Genomic DNA, 19,754 nt, shown 5'->3' on the forward strand with positions numbered 1-19,754 from the left:
AAGGATAATAAAATAATATTAGGGAAAACTTTATGCCCATACATTTGATAACCTAGATGAAATGGACCAATTCCTTGAAAGATACAATCTGCTAAAACGTAGAAAGAATAGTCAATCTGAATAGGCTTATTAAAGAAATTAAAATAATAACTTTCCTTTATTATGATTGAGAGAGAATCTGAGATTCTCTCTTTCCCTCTCCCTCTGCCCCTCCCCACTCCATGCTGGCTCACACACTCTCTCGTTCTTTCTCTCAAATAAATAAATCTAAGAAAATAAAAATTAAGGGAAGATATGCAGATCAAAAACGAAGAAATAAAACTGTCTTTTCTCACAGATGATATGATCATATACGTAGAAAATTCAAAAGAACTGAAAAAAAACTCTCTTGAAACTATTAAGTGAGGATAGCAAGGATTGCGGGATACAAAGTTAATATACAGAACTCAATCAATCACTCTCCTATTTCTAGCAATAAACAAGTGGAATTAGAAATTAAAAACACATTGCCTGTTACATTAGCAGCCCTCCAAAAATGAAATAGTTACAAATTTACCAAAATATACCTAAGATCCATATATGAGGAAAACCATAATGAACTTTGATGAAAAACTTGATGAATGAAATCTAAAAAGAACTCAGTGGGAAGAGATCTATGTTCATGGGTCAGAAGACTCCATATTGTCAAGATACTGTTCTTCCCAACTTGATTTATAGTTTTAACATAATCCCAGCAAGTTATCTTCTGGTTATCAACAAACTAATTCTAAAGTTTACACAGAGAAAATAAAGGCCTAGACTACCTGACTCAATAAAGAAGAGAATAAAGTCCAAGAACTTGGCACTACCCAACTTCAAGGTACTATAAAGCTATAGTAATCAAGAGTATAGTGTTGGCAAAAGAATACATAAGTAGTTCTACGGGACAGAGTAGAGAGCCCAGCACTAGACCCACATCAATATAATCAACTTACCTGTGATCATGAGGAAAGGCAATAATAGAGAAAAGATAGATTTTTTTCCCAACAAATGGTGTTGGAAGTCCTGGGCATTTTCATGCAAAAAAAGTGAATCTAGACCCAGATCTTATACTCTTCACAAAAATTAACTCAAAATGGATCACAGACCTAAATGTAAAATGCAGAACCACAACCTTGTAGAAGATAACATAGTAAAAAACCTAGATGACCCTGGAGATGATGATGACTTTTTAGATACAACACCAGAGGTACAATCAGTGAAAGAAAAATTGATAAGCTGGGCTTCATTTAAATTTAAAACTTGTGCTCTGCAAGAGACAACGTCAAGAGAATAAAAAGACAAGCCTGAGACTAGGAGAAAATATTTGCAAAAGACGTATCTGGAAAGGAACCGTTATCCAAAATACACAAAGGACTCTTCAAATTCACCAATAAGAAAACAAATAGCCTAATTAAAAGATTCCCAGAAGACCTGAAAAGACACCCCACCAAAGAAGATATAAAAAATGGAAAGTTACCATGTGAAAACACATTCAAAAGCATGTGTCGTGGGGAAATGCAAAATAAAGCAACAAAGAGATAGCACCACACAACTCCACTAGAATGGTCAAATTCCCAAACACTGAGGATGCAGAATGCCTGGGAGGTTGCAGAGCTCCTTCCCTGCTGGTGGAAATGCAAAACAGGACAGTCACTCTGGAAGACAGTGTGACAGTTTCTTCCAAAACTTAAATATACTCTTACCATAAGATCCCTGGTATTTACCCAAAGGAGTTGAAAATTAATGTCCACACGAAACCTGCACAAGGATGTTTACAGCAGCTTCACTCATAATTGCCAAAACCTAGAGGCAACCAAGATGTCCTTCAGTAGCTACACCCAGGTAATGGAATATTATTCTGCACTAAAGTGAGAGGAGATACCAGGCCACGAAAAGACATGGCTTCCATGTCCTAAAGAGGAAATTTAAATGCATATTACTACGTAGGAGCAGCCAATCTGAAGAGACGACAGACTGTATGATTCCAACTGTGTGCATTCTAGATAAAGCAAAACCATGGAAGCAGTGGAAAGATCGGTTGTTGCCTCGGAGTAGGGGAAGGAGCAGATGAATAAGGGCTTGCCCAAAGTAAAACTTAGTGTCAACCATGGAGTTTGGGTGATAATGATATGCTGATTGTAAGAAATGTACCACTCTGGTGTGGAATGTTGACAGTGGGGGAGGCTGGATGTGCGGGGTGCAAGGAGTTCATTGGACTCTGTACCTTCTGCTCAGTTTTACTGTGAACTAAAAACTGCCCTAAAATATAACACATATTAATTTTTTAGAAAAAATTAGAATGATTAGAGTAGAGCATGCTCTGAGACTGCCCTCTTGGGGTCATGTGTGAAAACGAACCTCCTCAAATAAGGAAAGACCAGATTGGAGGGTTTAGTAGGGGTCTACTTTCTACCTACCACACCCTGGCACCTGCATCTTATATGAAGAAACTCTGCAAGGAACAACAGGTACCAAAGAAGCTTTGTCAACTAAAAACATGGATTGAAACAAAGAAAAACCACTCAGCTTTCAGAAATACTATTTTCCTTGATGAGATTTGCTTATCAAGAGCTATCAGATAACTGCCACGATTTGAAAAGGCTTTCAAATAAATAAATGGGCCCTTGCAGAAGATACTTTTTTTTTATTATTCTATTAGCCTCGATTTTAAAACAAAAACAACCTCTGGGGCAGCCCAGGTGGCTCAGAGGTTTAGCGCTGCCTTCGGCCCTGGGCGTGATCCTGGAGACCCAGGATCGAGTCCCACGTCGGGCTCCCTGCATGGAGCCTGCTTCTCCCTCTGCCTGTGTCTCTGCCTCTCTCTCTGTGTGTGTCTCTTATGAATAAATAAATAAAATCTTTAAAAAACAAAAACAAAAAAAACCTCAAAAGTGTCCTAAGCCATAAAAGTGGGGACACAAAAAGACATTCGTATACTCCTGTTCAAAAAACCATTATTCAACCTAGTCAAAAGGTAGAAACAACCTAAGTTGACAAATGGAAGAGATGTATTTGCTTATCTGGAACAAATTTATTTGAAATAATTTATTTGGAATACTCAGCTCAAAAAACAGAGGACTCGGACATACGCTGTAAGATGACATACTACGAAGACGTGATACGTGAACTAAGCCCGTCACAAAAGAACAAATACTGCAGGTCACACGAGGAAATGTGTGAGGGAAATCCTGCATCGTAGTTGACTTAGAGTCATCGCATTCATGGAGTCAAAAGGTGGAGACAAATGGTGATTGCCTGGGCCTGGGAGGGGGGAAGAATAGGACATTTTTGTCGAACGGCTACGGAGTTTCAGTTTTGCAAAATGAAAAAGTCGTGTGGAGGGGTGGTGATGACGACTGCAGCACACCGGGAAGGCACTGAAGGCCCCTGAATTGTACACTCACAAATGGTACATTGTAGGTTATGTATATTTTACCAAAATTTTTTAAGAAGAAATCATTTTTTTTTTTTTAGGAGCATTTCAACTCATGTGGGATTCTCAAGAAGCTTTATTTAAAGAAATGGTTCGTGTTTTGGGTTCCATGATCCTTAGAGACTGAAGAGATGAATGAGGCATGATTAATGAACACGTCTGAAAACAGCTAAGTTTCACACAAATATATGGATTTTATTGGCACATGATATTTTCTTACAGTAATAAATAGAATGCAATCTTAATAGTTTAGTCTGGAGTTGGGAAGGCATGTGTCCTTGAGAGAAGCAGTCGGATTTCGTGGTACCATTTGCTAAGAGGGAACCTGTGTGCTGGCAGGGAATCAAAGGAGCAAATCTTTGTGAACCCTAAGGCTTCTCTCTATGCCATCAAGGTAATTTGTAACCCCTGGTCGATATCCTCCCCCCCACCCCCCACCCCCGTTTTTTCCCTTCATTTTTAACACATCATAAAAGTAGCTAGTGCCATAAAAAGCCAACATTTCAAATATAAAATTGTTTCAATACAAATATAATTCCTAATACAATCATCTTAAAATACAGCCATTTGTGAGTTTGAAGTAGTATTAAAATAAATATTTCCTAGAGAAAATTTTATTTGCATCACAAAAACTATAAAAACAGAAGCATATAAAGTGAACCGACGGTCCCCCGGGCGTCCCGTAATCCCTCCCAGCCAGGCTCCACAGTAGGACAGGCCTGGAGCTGGGCGGAAACTGCGCGACATAACCCTACATGCACCTGCGTCCTCGGAGCTCCGTATTTCCACCCGCCTGCTTCCATGCCCTCCTCCCAGAGCTCCCGGGGGAGGAGGGTCTCCTGTGCCACTTCCCACTAAAGCATGTTTGTCTCCACGTCTTTCTGTCCCAAGCTCTTAAGAGCCTGTTACTTTCTGGAGGCTGGGGAACGTCAGGTCAACCTCTTCACCAAGGGAGTCACCCTGCCCCCTACCTGGGTGCCAGCGCCCTCTTCCCCGGGAAGGGGCGCATTCTCATGGGCTGGATTGCTTGCTTTGGGTGGAGCGGTGAGTGGTACAAACAGGGGGTTCCCTCGGACTCCTGACCGGTACCCCGTGTTGCACGTGGCCTCAGGCCAGCTGACTTGGGGCCTCTAGCACGTGCCCCGCAGTGGAACAGCCGGGATGCCTCCCAGGGGATGGAGTCATGTTGTGGGCCATGTCGGGGAGGGCAGGGGAAAGGGGCAGGAAGGTCTCCGCACCAGCCAGGCTCCCAGGGGCCTTCCTTTAATCGAGGCTCCCGGTAGTGGGCCGCGTCCCCCTCTGGGCCACAGGGCGCGTGTGTCCCCAAGCAGCAGGCCCAGCAGCTCAGCGGACTGACCCCCACAGCAGCCCTCCCATCACTTCCCAGAGGAAAGGCTTTCCTGGGAGCTCGGCCTCGTGCGCCCACACGGCAAATCTTCAAGGGTCTGAAGTCCCTGTCACACAATTTGACCACTGCCCAGAAGTCACTTATCCAGATCCAGCCGAGTGTCCTTAATTCCCCTTATCAAGATTTTTTTTTTCCTTTTAAAAATACACATGACTCGTCCTTGGTTTCCGAAGTCGAACCCACGTCCTCCTCCACCTTGATGAGCGAAGCCCCCCGCAAAGATCTGGGGCGCCCTAAAGCCTTGTGTCCTGCACCTCGTCTTCCGTCTCCTCCTTCAGGGCCGCGATCCTGGAAGGGGACCTCTGCCGGCTGGAGAGCCGGTGCGGGAGGAGGCCGGGCCGCTCGGGGGGCCCGATGGCCTGCCGGAAGGCGCTCCTCTCGCTCAGCAGCCTCTGGATGGACTCGAACTGCCGCAGCCTGCTGTCCTCGATGACCTAGGGGGGGCAGCCGTTAGCGCGTCCCAGGGCCCAGGGTGCCCTCAGCCCGGTCCCCGGGGCCTCTGGCCTCCTGGGGCTCCTCTGTGTGTGAAAGGGGCTCTAGCCTTCTTTTTCTATTTTTTAAGATTTACTTATTTATTCATGAGAGACACACAGAGAGGCAGAGACCCAGGCAGAGGGAGAAGCAGGCTCCCTATGGGGACCCCGACGTGGGACTCAATCCCGGGCCCCCAGGATCATACCCGGGCCCAAGCCGGGCTTCAAACCACTGGGCCACCCAGGGGTCCCGGGCTCTAACTTTCTACTTGGCCTCTGGAAGACGGGAATTCCTTTCTTAATGGTAGAGGCGTGAGCCCTGTGGCTCCTCTGAGAGCCTTAAAGGAACCCCTGGGCCTGGCAGGTCAGCAGGGCCTCACCCACTGCCTCAAACCCGGTGTGAACACCGAGCGTGACACAAAGTCGAGCCTGTTCACAGCTCCCAACCGTTCCAAGCGAGGTGGCGGTCGGGAGGTGCCCGGGTGACGCCTCCTGGGAGGACCAGAGGGCCCCTCGGGAGCCCCAAGGCCTGGCCCCGGCAGGGCAAGAGATTGCGGGCCACCCCCCACCCCCACCCCATTTGTCACGTAAAGCTTCTAGGTAACAACAAGTCCTCAGTAAGAAAAGCGTGTCCCTCCAGGAGCCTTGAAGGCCTTAACAGGAATGACGTGACATGTCCTCCTCGGAACTTCCTTGTGACTAAACCCCAGGGAATTTGTAAACATGGCTCGAAAGGCTCTGTGACAGCTTTGCAAGCACAATGAGGAGGTGGACGGGAGAGGTGCTCACCCGAGCTCTAAGCTCTAATGAGCAGAAGAATGAAGTGAGTCTTTCAACCACTATTAAAACCACACGTCGATTGCACGGCGATCCAGGCCTGCCCTGGAGCCCATCCAAGGAGACTTAGCTGTTAAAAGCATCGGGACTTAGACTCTCTTATGACTTGATCCCCAAATAAAGGGTTCAAATGTACAGATGTGTCTGTTGATTAATGTAACTCAATAGCTGGCTGCTACGTTAGATTTCCTGGATCCCCGCCTCACCTCGGAGCCCAAAGGAGCGCAGCTACCCTGAGTAGAGCTGGACGGCTGCGGGGCGCCTATTTGAAGGAAGCACTTGTACACTGTTGTGTTGTGATTTGCAGGAACCCCCATCTCAGCTATTGTTAACGAGAATTAAAGGAGAAGTAAGATCTTAAGCAAATTATAAGCTCACCAAGAATCGTTGACATTCCAACATCGCTTCTATCCTGTGTTCAGAGAGGATCACTGTGCAATCTGCAAACGCTTGCTTTAGGGTTCTTCGAATGATTTGGTATGTTCTAGAAAAGGAAGAAACTGGCACATGTAACATCACAGAGTGTCAATAATCTGCCTTTTACCCTTGATGACACACCTCCTGTCCTGTCAGTTTAGTTCTTTAAATGACTTATCTTTCTTCAAATACTTTTGTTAACCCAGTGCTGATGCAGAGTCTGCCATCATCAGCTCTCCCACCACGGGGCAGATTCTAGGTTTCCATGAACGAATAGGACAGATGTTTTGAAGGAAGTTTTGCAAGTGAGTACATTTCATTATCATGTGGAATCATGAGTGTTTCTCTTGTGCTATGAAGATTTCTTCAGAGAGGCAGAGCATGAGTATAAGCAGTGGGGAGGAGGCAGAGGGAGAGGGAGACACAGATCCCCCACCCCCACTCCCACCGCCAAGTAGGGCGCCCGACACAGGGCTCGATCCCAGGATCCTGAGATCATGACATGAGCCGAGGGGAGACAGTCGATCGAGCCATCCAGGCGCCCCTAAAAAAATTTCTTACCATATAAATGGCATAGAAAGAAAAGTCATAAGAATCAGATTATGCCTAGGTAACTAAATATTTCATCATGTGTTGGCAAGGGGGAGAGTCTCTACAAAATTCCAAAATCACACTCAGAAGAGAACGTGGGACTCTTATCCCAGGAAATAAGCACTCGTGCTCACGTCAAACAGTGACTTTTCCACTGGGCAATCGTTTCACATCTGGGGGCTGGGGAGGCCTCCACTTGCGGACATGGCAGCCTACTGGGAATCGCTGTCAACATGAAGGAGGCATCACAGATTCGCTCCCGTTGTGTCAATAAAGAGCAGGAACTCTGAAACTCACATCGGATCCAAATGAGCACTGGGCTCATCGAGCAGCAGGATTTTCGCCTTCCTGAGGACAGATCTGGCCAAGCACATCAACTGCTTGTGGCCATGGCTTAGGACGTAACCCCCATCCACCAGGACGAAATCGAGCTTCCCAGGAAACTGCTCTATCACAGATCTGAGTCCAACCTGCAGAAAAGAAGGAGGGAAATCACCGTGCTTGGAAGGGTAGTGTAGATCCCACAAGGTGAAAGACACTCGAGAAGTGACAATCTAAAAGCCTGAAAGTCCAGATTTCACATCAACAACCCACCACTCCCGCTATCTGGGTTTGATTGAACAAGAGTCTACATAGGCTCCTGGCAGCTCTAAAGGATGAGCCCACGACGTGGTTCAGCTCTGTACTTAATTCAGGACATTTTCGACGAGTGCTTATTCTGCGCCAAGGGCTCCACGTGGGGATTGAAAAAATGATAAATGGCACGTGGCCCCTGCAAGGCTCAGGATCTATAAAGACATACATAGATAATTGCAACACGATTGAACACATGCTGGAAAAGACAATATGTATAAAATGCAGGTCTTTGCCATATCTCAACAGCTTCTTTTATTCTACTTTCCATTCCCTTCTCTGTCCTAACAGCATGGACAGTAACAGGAAAGAATCAATTGGGGAGCTTCTTCACTTCATAAAAACTGATGATAAGAAATTGATGCCACTATGAAGTAAAAAAAAAAAAAAGAATGGTGGTGTACAACTAGAAGATTTAAAGGTGCTTAGATATTGAGGTGGAATATGAGAGTTGTGTTAGGGCCAATGGCTTATGTTTTTAAGTTAGATGGAAAATAATCAGGTGAGGATGTGAACAAGATATAGAAACAAACTCTTCCAAAATAAGACACCAGTGATTCCAGTCTCGGCTCTTATCGCTTTTTTGGATGAGCGTGTGTTAACGTTTCTTGTTTGCCAAACGTTGCTGAGTGTTTGAGAGCCAAAGAGCTAGATGGATGATTGTCCCTACTCTTGGGAAGTCTGGGATTTAGTCCTGGGAAGGAGGATATAATACTCATTGTAATACAGGCAGAATGGGATGGATAATGGCTTTAGGAAACACTCCTGGGTTCAGTGATGAATTCACAGATGGCCCATATCACCATATTTGATCAGCAAATACTGATTGCCAATGATGCTCTTTTTCCTTGACTGGCTTCTCATTAAAGCAATCTCGCTTTGTGAGAATCCATTAATTTTGAAAAGAGTCTCTGAGATGGTAGGGAATGTAAACATATTAATTGGACGAGGGGGACTAGTCTGATGTGCCCTGGAAGACTCAAATGTAAAACTACTTTCAGATCCAAGGTTCTGAGATGTGAATAAAGATACCAGGTAGGAGCCAGAAGACCTGTGTTCTTTCTTTGCTTCTTCATCCTTTTGCTTTTTCTTGGCTTCAGCCTGTGAACCTGCTACGGTCTCTCCTATCACTTACCTCCGAGTTCTCCTTTAGCTCATATTCCATATCCACCTCCTTTGCACAAATCTCAAAAAAATTAGCATGCGTTTCTTGTCTCCACTGTCTCACAACACAGAACATTTTTTTTTCCTTCTTTGAACACCTATTCCTTGGCTTATGAGAAGCCACAAACTCTATGGCCACTTATTATCACGTGTGGGCAGCTCTTCCTCTTCCTGTCCCTTGAATATGTCTTCCTCACCCCTAACTCTTCAAACTCTCCTTCTGAGAGCTCCTTTGTTCTTAGGGTGTCAACTACCATGGATAAGTGAAGGATTTTTTGAATCTTTATCTCTAGCCCTGGCCATATTCCAAATACTTCTTAAATCCTCCTCCTTGCTCACCCCATTGTGGTGGCCATCATTATTCCTTAAGCTTCCCACTGCAAATCCCAAGTGATCAGTCTGTCAAGTGACCATACAAACACCCCAGGGACGCTTCTCAAATTACAGGTTTGACCATCTCATTTCTCTCTTTGAAACTTCTTCCTTACAGAATAAAACTGAGCCTTCTCACATGACATAAAAGGCATCCAGGATGGCATCCCTGCCACCCTTGCTTCCAGCAGCACCAAACAGCTTGTAGTTCCCTATACACCTTGACGCACCCTTCTGAATGTCCCTGGTTATCCTTTAGGGCAGTTAGGCAGCTAGCCATGGTAGTATTTGTGGAAATTTAGCCATGGTAGTATTTGTGGAAGTTTCCCCTGTTAGACTGATTTTTGAGGGTAAAAACACACGCCCGAGTGCCAATATTGGGTGCGCCGTCAGCTTTGACACATTCGTCCATTTGTTCAACAAATAAGTACTGAGACCCTAGAATGCTGGCCAGAAAAAACCCAAACATGGTTTTGAAGAATTCAAAAATGAACCAAACTTAAGAGTGACAAATGAGAAGTTAACAAGTGCTGACTCTGTCCTGCCGATATAGAGCGCAATCTAAGACAAGCATCTTTCCTATCTGGGTGTTTTTCTCATCTTTAAGACTCTATAAAATGCCTTAAACATAGAAGTATAAAATTAGAAGTTCTTTAACACCAATAAGGACTTTAAAAAAAATTTAAGTCAAATTAACCATCAGGAAAAGTACAGATTAGATGGATGTTAACAAAGCTTATTGCGGTGATCATTTCACATTGTATACAGTTATCCAATCATTACGTTGCACACTTGAAACTAATACAGCCAAATGTCAATTATACTTTAATTAAAAGTAAAAGTGCTGATTAAAGGTTGGAGTTCTGAAGTCAAACAAAAGGGGCTTCACCTCTGCACTTCTCCTCTCCTGGGCTCACGATATCAGATGTGTCACTGTAAGTCTCACTTACCTCACTTGAAAAAAATGGGGAAAATAATAGTATGGACTTCAAAGGACTATACTTGGGGATTAAGTGAGTTAATTTCTGGAAAGATGTTGCCACACAGAGAGGTGCATGGTAAGCACCTAATCCATCCTAACTACTAGTAGAACTTGGGAAATCCCAAGGACATGGGCCTGGTCACTGAGACACTACCCTGGTATGACAAGATTTGTAAGATTTTTGCCTTCACAAGTTGCCTTGCGGAGGACATTAGGAGGAAGTACTGCAACACTATTAATTTATATCACACCTCTAATAACGAGGTTGAGATATTGGTAAAATGTAATGGCACATACAGTGTTCTCCCTCTAGATCCACACCGATCACATGATTATTTCCCTAGCCACCATACTATATTATATTTTTTGTGTGTTTTTTCCCAGATGAAAACTATTTCTTAAGAAAATAATTAAGTACCTAAATATTTATCACTGTCCATATTTGGAGAACAAAATTATAAGAAATAAATGACAGTGAGAACAACCTAGGGTCTATTTTGCAACATTCCTATCTTACTGTTTTACTCACTATCTAGTAAAAAAAAAAAAAATCACATTCACTAGAGAAAGATCAACATGAGTTAGCAAAGCTTTAAGTTTTGAAGTAAGTAAATATTTGACAAATTGATCAATTGCCTATTTTCTGCCAGATGTTGTGATAGGTTTTGGAGAGACAGTGGGAGGCCAGACAGACTAATGAATGTTTTTGGAAAGTTACAAAGTTATTACCATAACTCTATGTGTAACGAACTTTATATGCTGGTAAGAACGGCTTAAATTAACCTAATGATTATTTGAATGTAAATGACTGCTCAGTGCTCAGTCACACAGTCTTTAATAGATTCTTAATGAGGGTTTATTAAATTCTAGGTACTATGGCAGACTTGGGGATTCAAAGATGAATAACACTAGGCCCTGTCTTGAAGAAACTCATGGTCCAGGTGGGGAGAAAAATAATAAGTCAGAAATTACTGTTCATAGGGCTGTGAGAAAAGAAAAAAAAAAAACAGATTGAAAAGGTAATTGCCACAGAGATAATCTAATTTAGTAGCTTAATAGCAGAATTCTTTATATATTAACATATACACATTTATATATATATATGTGTGTATATATATATATATTCCTGATATAATGTTAGTTACATATATCACAAATTATTTTTCAGTAGTTTAAAATAAATATAAATTTTAGCTTACCTCTGTCCAAATTAAGGTAAATTAAAATCTACTAGAATCCAAACACTTATCATTTTTATTCCAACTTAGCATGAAAAACACATAAAAGTATCATCACCAGTTTGTGGATATAAACAACTTTACAACAGAAGACTTTGCCAGCTTTATGCGGTTGAGCTGAAAAATGTATTTACAAGGAAAAAATTTTGTCTTGTGACATATCAGGTTAAACAAAATGTATTATGGTCTGTAAAGGACCAGATATTTTCTTCAAAATGTTGACTCTTGCTATTGCCACACTCTGGAATGTTATTATGGGGCAAGAGTTTGCTCTTGTGAGAAGAAAACATGGGGGGAAAAAACCAGAAAAGTGAATTGCGGTTGGACTGAATAGTCCATTAGCAGGTAGTTATAAAAATAGACACTCTCAACTCCTTTAAGCACTGCTTCTGCTACTCTGCAGGTTTTCCAGGGCAGATTTTCCACTTAAAAGGCCACTGTCTCCTATGTAGCTTGCTCTTTAAAATATCTAGCTATCAATGTGTTAGGAAGGGAACTATTTTATAAGTTATCTAAAAAGCAAACAGTTACCAAAAAGCCTTTGTTCTAAAACCAACAGATAGGCTGCTTCAGCCACAGACAACTAAGAAAGCTCATGGAGGTAAGAGCCAGTGAACCCGAAGTCTAAGGATGCGGCCGTGCAGCATCCACCAAGCCCCTCAGACTTCTCAAGGCTCAGCGTGCTCGTTGCTAATGGCAACACCTGTTGTGTACCAATCACAAGGTTATCTTCGAGATGGATCACAGGCAAATCATCTGTTTATTCATCTAAACAAATGAATCTAATCCTTCATTTAAAAAACCCAATGAAGCCATTTATTTGTTCATTTGATCAACCAATATTTACTGACCACCATCCACATCCCGACACTACCGTAAACCCTGGAAATACTGCAGTGAATGAGACATCCCCCCTGCCCTCAAGGGATTTACAGTCTGGTGGGGAACGTGAACAAGGTCAGAGGTGAGTCTATCCAGGGAGAAGAATGCTATGAAAGGGCTGAGGGTATAGGACACACCTAGGAGGGGTTCCTCCCTCAGGATTGGAGCCTCAGGGAAGGTTGCTAGAAGTGATATGGGAAGAAAAGACCTGAATAATGAGCAGGGGCTGGTGGGATTTCCCAGGTACAGAGAACAGCATGATAAAAAAAAAACCTCTGGACATCAGAGAGCACATGCTTTAGAAGCTGCTTTAGAGGCTGGACCGTGGTAAGCAAGGGGAGACTGGGGCATGAGTTTAGAAAAGCAAGCAAAGATCAAATCATGAAGGACCTTGGAAACCACCTTAACCAGGGTGGACTTTGTCTAAAGGATGACAAAGAAGCAGAAGGGGAGAAACAAGTGATCAGATACAGGGTTAAGAAAGATCACCAGAGCCACAAAGAGCAGAATGAACTGTAGGAAGCCAATGGGAGGGAAATCAGTGAGGAGTCTGTTTCAAATTCCCCCATGAGAGTTAAGAGTGGTGTCAGATGGGGATGGGAACATTCTAGATATTTGCAGGAAGTGGCATTAATAGGACTTGATAGGTGGGGAGAGGTGAAGAAGTCGGGAATCAAGAGTTAAGTCCCAGGTCTTGGCTTTGGGCACCTAGAAGGTGCTGGTGCCATTTGCTGAATTAGGAACACAGGACAGCTGTGCACACTGGGGCAGAAAAAGTCACTATGGAGACAAGGGGCTCGTCCGCGCAGAGGTGTCAGGCAGGGAGCCGACTGGCAGATTTGGGAGTCTCAGCATAGTGGCATTAGTTCGAGCTGAGAGGTAAATTTCCCAGGAAGAATAAGTAAAATAAGACTATTATAAAGGATTCTGTGAAACATCAACATTTGAAAGATGGCCAGGTGAAGATCAGATGGAAACAGGATCATACTAGTGAAGAGTCACTTAATACCTATTATTTGCCAGGCCCTGGGCTTGTCCGTAACGTGTATGCCTCAAAAGTCACAACAACCTTAGCAATCTATTGAGCCACAATGTTAGGGGTCTATTATTTTTTTTTCCAGTCTCTTGAAATTCTTTTGGTCTACACAACTGATAGAGTCAGTGCTCCCGGGGAAAAGCTATCCGGCTTGGAGTCATCTGGGGATGGGAAAATGAGACCATCTCAGTCCAAGATCTTAGATAGACACCCTCTTTCCCTACTTTGGGATGCACACGTGCTTTAACTTCACCCATAGAATGATGAGGCTCAGCGTGCGGAGATGAACGTGGGCTATTTACGCTCGCTCGGCTTCTAAGCCTTAGAACCAGTAACGAGGCACGATCCTCATGGCCTCACGAAACCTAATCCACATCAACACGAACAAAGTTTCGTGCTGGAGTGTGGGGACAATTGCGAGGTAGGAATGAAGTGTTTCTTGGCCTGGTGGCGTCATCGTGCGTACTTCTGATTTTCACTTGGGGGAAAGCGGAATTATGAAGGAGGCGCTGTTGAGATAAGAGTCAGGTGTTTGGCTAATCTGCTGTTACTCAGCTCATGTCTCTCTATTGACACAAGTCATACCGAGGTCACAGAGAGGACTGGATGAGATGCCATACGTCCCGGTTTGCCCTGGACAGTACCGGTTTATGCCCTTGGTCCCAGTATCCTGTCCAGTTTAGAAACTGACACACCCCAAAATGTTCCTGTTTGGATAAATTGTATGACCAGCCACGTGGACAAAAGCCCAGGACTTGTAACTCTTTAAACCAATGATTTTCTGCCTCTCTGCTCCTCTGGACTGTTGCTTATGTGTGTGCTACCTTTGGGCCTCCTCAACAGAAAGTTATCATCACTACTCAAAGCACATGACGTGAACGTAAGGACAGCATCATCATCTTGGTTTATGAATGACAAAGCATTTCTTAAAGTAGGTAAAAAAAAAAAAGAGCCAAATATGAGTTTATCAAATGCATATCTAGACAGGTAATATGTATGCACTGTACTGGTGTTTAAAATTTTAACCATGTCTTCTAAAATTTTAGGTTTTTATGATCTTGACTTCCTGTAAATTTGATTGTGACTTGGCAACAGTTGCTGATTTTATAAAGTCTAATGTCTTCCTCCCCAGGTCCTGCCCCACCACACCGTGTTCCTATAGCTCATTCTCTGAAGTCACATCAAAGATCTCCAAATGTGCCACTTGCAATTTAGTTAATGTTTTCTTTAAAACTTCTGTTTGTTGGGTAATAAGGAAACTTTGATAATAAAAATAGCTAATCTAAGTGTATTTTATGAGGGGCATATTAAGGTTGGGCACTCAGGGGGTAAGTGTTTCACCCTCACAAGCATGTCAAAGCTCCTGGCAAGATCCAGTCCACAGGGTGGGAAGAACGTTCGGGAAAAACAGAATTGGGCCAAACTATGGGAAATAGTGGAATAAAGTTGTTCTCTAAGAAGACCTTTGAATCTCAATGTTCTTAGGTCCCATAATTATAGTCTGCCCCTAACTAGGGCTTTGGATGTAAGCCTCAAATGTAATGAAATAGAACAGTTTATGTTCTCCTTTTCTTCCATATAATGCCTCCATGTCCAAGAACAATCACCTTACAGCTGGGGTATTCTGTTAAGGAAATCAAGAATTTTGCTCCCAGCACTCTAAATTCTTCCACTTGATGCCTTCAACTATAATGAACCACCCTAATGGCTAAATACAAGGTATTATTCGGTAATTTTGATTCCATTTTAATCCACATATTTCCTATATGGTCCTACCGACCTCAAGGAAGGGAGCATGCCATGGGACTCTCTGCCTAGAAAGGCTCACAGCCACATCCCCTGAAAGCAGCTGACTTCTGGTGACTTCCAGAGACAACCGCAGCCTTTTGCAGGTGCTCTAGAGGGATCGTCATTTCTCTGAGCTAAACCCATGCTTCCTAGAGAAGTGTTCCATGTTATGCCAAAGCTTCTCCTAGGGCTGAGAATGCTTCAGGACCCAGACAGAGAGGGTGGGCGAGAAGGTGCGGAGAGATGGTCCTTGGAATCACAAACAATCCTGGAGCCCTGTAAAGTTCCTGGGTCTGCCCCTGACGGACACTGAGGAAGAAGGCTGACGCAGTGCTGCCTCTGGGGTCTAAGAGCTGAAGACTCAACACAGAGAAAGGGTAGGTCTAGTCCAAAGTAGTGGGGGCTCCAAGTGTGTTAGTATTCTCCACTTCAAGGTTGTACACACACATATGTGCACAAAGGTAAGTGTGTAAGTGATCTCGGTTATGACAACCACTTGTGTGTGTGTGGTTGAGCTATCTTTTTCAAAATTACTTCAGTTGGCAACCTTACCTCATCCGCAACTTTCCATATTTCTTGATCATTCCACTGTCCATAGGGATCCAAGTTTTTTCTAAATGTTCCAGAGAATATAAATACTTTCTATAGCAATAAAGAAAAAGAGGAAAGTATGAATAACCTAAACACCTTCGTATGTTTCCATTATTGTATTGCAAAATACTTGAAGCAGAAAAAAATACTTTAAAACAACAAATAGCCATGTACTTACCATCTAGTTTTCTTAAATTTTATTTTATTTTTTAGATTTATTTATTTTTTTTACTTGCAAGAGAGAAAGAGAAAGAGAACATGCACAGGGGGCAAGGGGGAGGGACAGAGGGAGAGCAAGAGTCTTCAGGAGACTGCAGAGCCCAACGTGGGGCTCGATCTTAAGACCCTGGGATCACGACTTAAGCCGAAACGAAGAGTTGGATGCTTAACCCACTGTGCCACCCAGGAACCCCTGGTTTTCTTAAATTTTAAAAATTTACCATAGTTGTTTTGTGTCTTCTTTAAAGAAATAAAACATCCCAGCTACATTGGAAGCCCCCTGTGAACACTTATCTAGTCCCAATATCCTTAGGAGAAGGACACTAAGATGATTGTAGGTTGTAGGAAATTAAAATTTTGTTTTATTCCTAGCACTTTTCCTTACTTAGAGTAAATACAGCATAAAATCAAACAGTTAAACAGTGTATGCTTATGAGTTATAATTTACTTGTTAGAACAAATTCCTATTTTATTCATATATTTTCCTTGGATTCCTTTGATAAATCTAGCTTCCTAGAGGATTTTGCAATTGTTTGAATTTACGGACTCTTTATTTAAACATACATGTTCATCTGGTCTATAAACCAAGGCACATCTCTACTTGTACAACCAGGAGAAAGCCACAACTTAGAAATCAGTGAAAAAAAAATGGAAATCAAGTATTTGTTTAGGTGAGTGCACGTAACAGAGGAGGTGGATCCCACTGAGATGATGGGATGACCAGGTGATGCCCTGCAAGGAGCACTGCACAGCTGTCACCCTGAGACACCCTCCTTGCCATATCGCGGTTACTGAGGTCTGCTCGTGTGGCTATAAATATTTTTTTAAAAGAAAACCACTCTCACTGCGAAGTGCTGATGACACAATAATACTAATTTTGCGTCCTCTCCTTGTACATATGAGCGAACTGCAAAGTACTTTTGATGTTAACATTCAGGATAATATTTTCTTTGCCTTTTTTCTTTTGCCTTTGATTATATCCACCGAAGAGAATTAAGCACTACATTTTTTGAAGTTCTTAGTTTCCACAAATTGCCTTAGCCAGAGAGAAAGCTCAACATCCATCTGATCCGTAAGGAACTGCACAAGACAGGAGGGCCCCAGATTAACCGTCTCTGTGGCTCTTGGGCAGAACCAGGGTATCCTCACTGTGGCGGCAAGATCCAAAAAGGGTCACATTAAAGACCTCAATCCCTAGGGAGTGTCTTACGGCTTAAATAATAAAGTTGCACCAAAAATCTCAGGAACACTCTAGAGAGGGCAACAGGAAGACTTATACTGGTATTTCTTAACCTGCATCAACATCATCTTCCTAGGGGCGCCTGGGTGGCTCAGTGGGTTAAGTGTCCGACTCTTGATTTCTGCTCAGGTCATGATCTCAGGGTCGTGAGGATCGAGCCCCACCTCAGCTCTGTGCTGGGCATGGAGCCTGCTTGGGATTCTCTCTCTCTGCCCCTCCCTGCTTCCCCCACTTTCTTGTGCTCCTGTGCTCCCTCTCACACTCTTAAAAAGAAAAAAACCATCTTCCTTAGGGGGAACTTATATTGCTTTACGGAGGCGGATATAAGGGATGAATATATGACTCCTAAGATAATGGATATATTTGTGCATCTTCCTCCAAGCTTCCCAGGAAATGAAAGTAATGTCCAAAGAAGCTAAAGAGAGCAGACAAAGAGAATTATCGGGGAATTCTGATAAACTAAGAATCAAATAAGAAGCGGCTCTGAAAACCTGAATCAATTCATTATTTAGCAATTGGGCTTATCTAGTACCTAAAGTTCAAAGGCTTACCAAAGCAATTTTGCTATTTGCTGTCTTTTACATTTTTTTTTCCTCTAATATTGTGGTTCTTTGTATAAAAGGTTTCTTGCATTATAGAGAAAGACAGAAAATAACAACTGTGAGGGTTTATGAAATACCAGACAATACATTACATGCTTTGGAGACGTTGTCTCCACTGGGCATCAAGATCTGGAACACAGAGCTTCACTTTATGGCACGTTTACCATAGTCCAGGTACGGCCCTTTACACGCATTATCTCTTTTCAACTTCCAATCAGCCTAATGGAATAAATCCTATTATGGGATACAAGGATCTCACAGCTGATCCTGTGAGAGGTTAAGTGACTTTTCTAACAGCACTCAGCTGGCAGATAGCAGAGCTGGAATTCAAGCCCAGGGGTGTCTGTTCCAAGTACGTGCACTACGTCTCCAGTCCTGCGCAAGCTAGTTTTCACCTCTGATCTGGAGCTCAGGAATGAGTAAGGTTGTGTAGAAGCAGCTCAGTGGGCCTAGAAAGGGGCCGATCAGTGCTCAGCATCACAGTCTTGGCGCGAGCATCGCTAGCCATACCCTGGCTACAGGCTCAGCTCCTACACCATGAAGGGAGCGGTTGGCTTCCTCCCCCCAGGCAGCACCTGAGTGGAAGGGTTTTTATATGGGCTACAGTGTCTTTGTAACCTTCAAGGACATTTACCCAACCCCTGGAACAGAACAACAGGGAATTTTAATTTGACCCAATAGAATAATGTCATTATTCTGGAGGACGCTGGGGGGAAGCCAAAGGTATCAAAACAACAAAGCAGCCACAGAAGGGATTAAAGGTAATGGAGCTCACTGAGATGCTGTGACCATGCAGCTCTGGCCAGGAGGTCGACCTGCAAACAGGAGCCCAAGCTCCGGAGCCTCAGTGTTCTCATGGTAAAATGGGGAAATGGCGCCTTTCCTCTCAAACCTGCTCTACCTATAGGCCTTCCCATTTTGATAAGTGCATGGCAACTTCACTTCCTCAATCCAGAGGTCTTCTTTCTCCTCGATCCTCCCAGATGGAATCAATCATCAGTCCTGTGGATTTTGCCCTCAGATGTATCTCAAATCCAGTTATTTCTCCATCCCTACCACCACCACATAGTTCAAAACGCCAATGTGGCTCTCTGGAACAGTTAAGAACCTTTAATTGACATCCGTCTTCTCACTCTTGCCTCCCTTCCAGTCTATTTTTAGTTAGCAACCAACGCAACTGCTACACATATAAGTCGGATTGTCCTCAATCTTTAAAAACCTTTGGCTTTCCATAACACTCAAGGCAAAATGTAAAATCCTGAAGATGGCCTGCAGACCCTACGTGATTTAGCACCTTGTATCTCTTCTGGCTCATTTAGCACCTTGCTCTATTCCTTCCCCTTTTCCACCACAGCCACGTGGCTTTATTTCACTTCAGTTTTTTATACATTCTAAGAATTTCAGCCTGGACATTCTTCCCATGGCCAGTCTTTAAGGAAATAATACTAACTATCCATTAAAACTTTGATCTTAAAAAAATAAAACTTTGATCCTTTTACATCATCTTTGGGAAATGGTATGCCTCATTTTATCTCATTATAGTTTAATAATTTACATATAATACTTGTCAAGTGTATGGCAATATGTTATATGTTCATTTTATTTGAAATAGAAACATATTCAAAATTGTGAAGGAAGGAAGCCGTGGAAATTAGACATCCCGTAGCCTCAGATGTAGTGGATTTGATCCCACTCAGAAACTCTGTAGGCCTATTGTTTATACTTTATTTCTAGCATTAAAGTAATGCTTTAATTTTAATTATAAAAAATTGACTGAATGGACTGGTTCAGCTCGAATTAAATTTCACACAATTAACTAAACATTTC

At 43.0% G+C, this 19,754-nt stretch overlaps 1 protein-coding gene across 1 annotated transcript in view; it reads right to left on the reverse strand.

The window, feature by feature from the left end:
• Window positions 1-3,624: 3,624 nt before the first annotated feature.
• Window positions 3,625-19,754, reverse strand: part of CFTR (CF transmembrane conductance regulator) — a 164,052-nt gene continuing 147,922 nt past the window's right edge. The window contains exons 24-27 of the mRNA XM_072783316.1: window positions 15,828-15,917; window positions 7,478-7,650; window positions 6,551-6,656; window positions 3,625-5,296 (exon numbers count right to left, since the gene is read on the reverse strand). Coding sequence (XP_072639417.1) covers window positions 5,096-5,296; window positions 6,551-6,656; window positions 7,478-7,650; window positions 15,828-15,917 — 570 coding nt within the window. The 3' untranslated portion in view covers window positions 3,625-5,095. The remainder of the gene's footprint in view (window positions 5,297-6,550; window positions 6,657-7,477; window positions 7,651-15,827; window positions 15,918-19,754) is intronic.

This window comes from Canis lupus, chromosome 18 (assembly GCF_048164855.1).
Source record: "Canis lupus baileyi chromosome 18, mCanLup2.hap1, whole genome shotgun sequence".
NCBI lineage: Eukaryota > Metazoa > Chordata > Mammalia > Carnivora > Canidae > Canis > Canis lupus.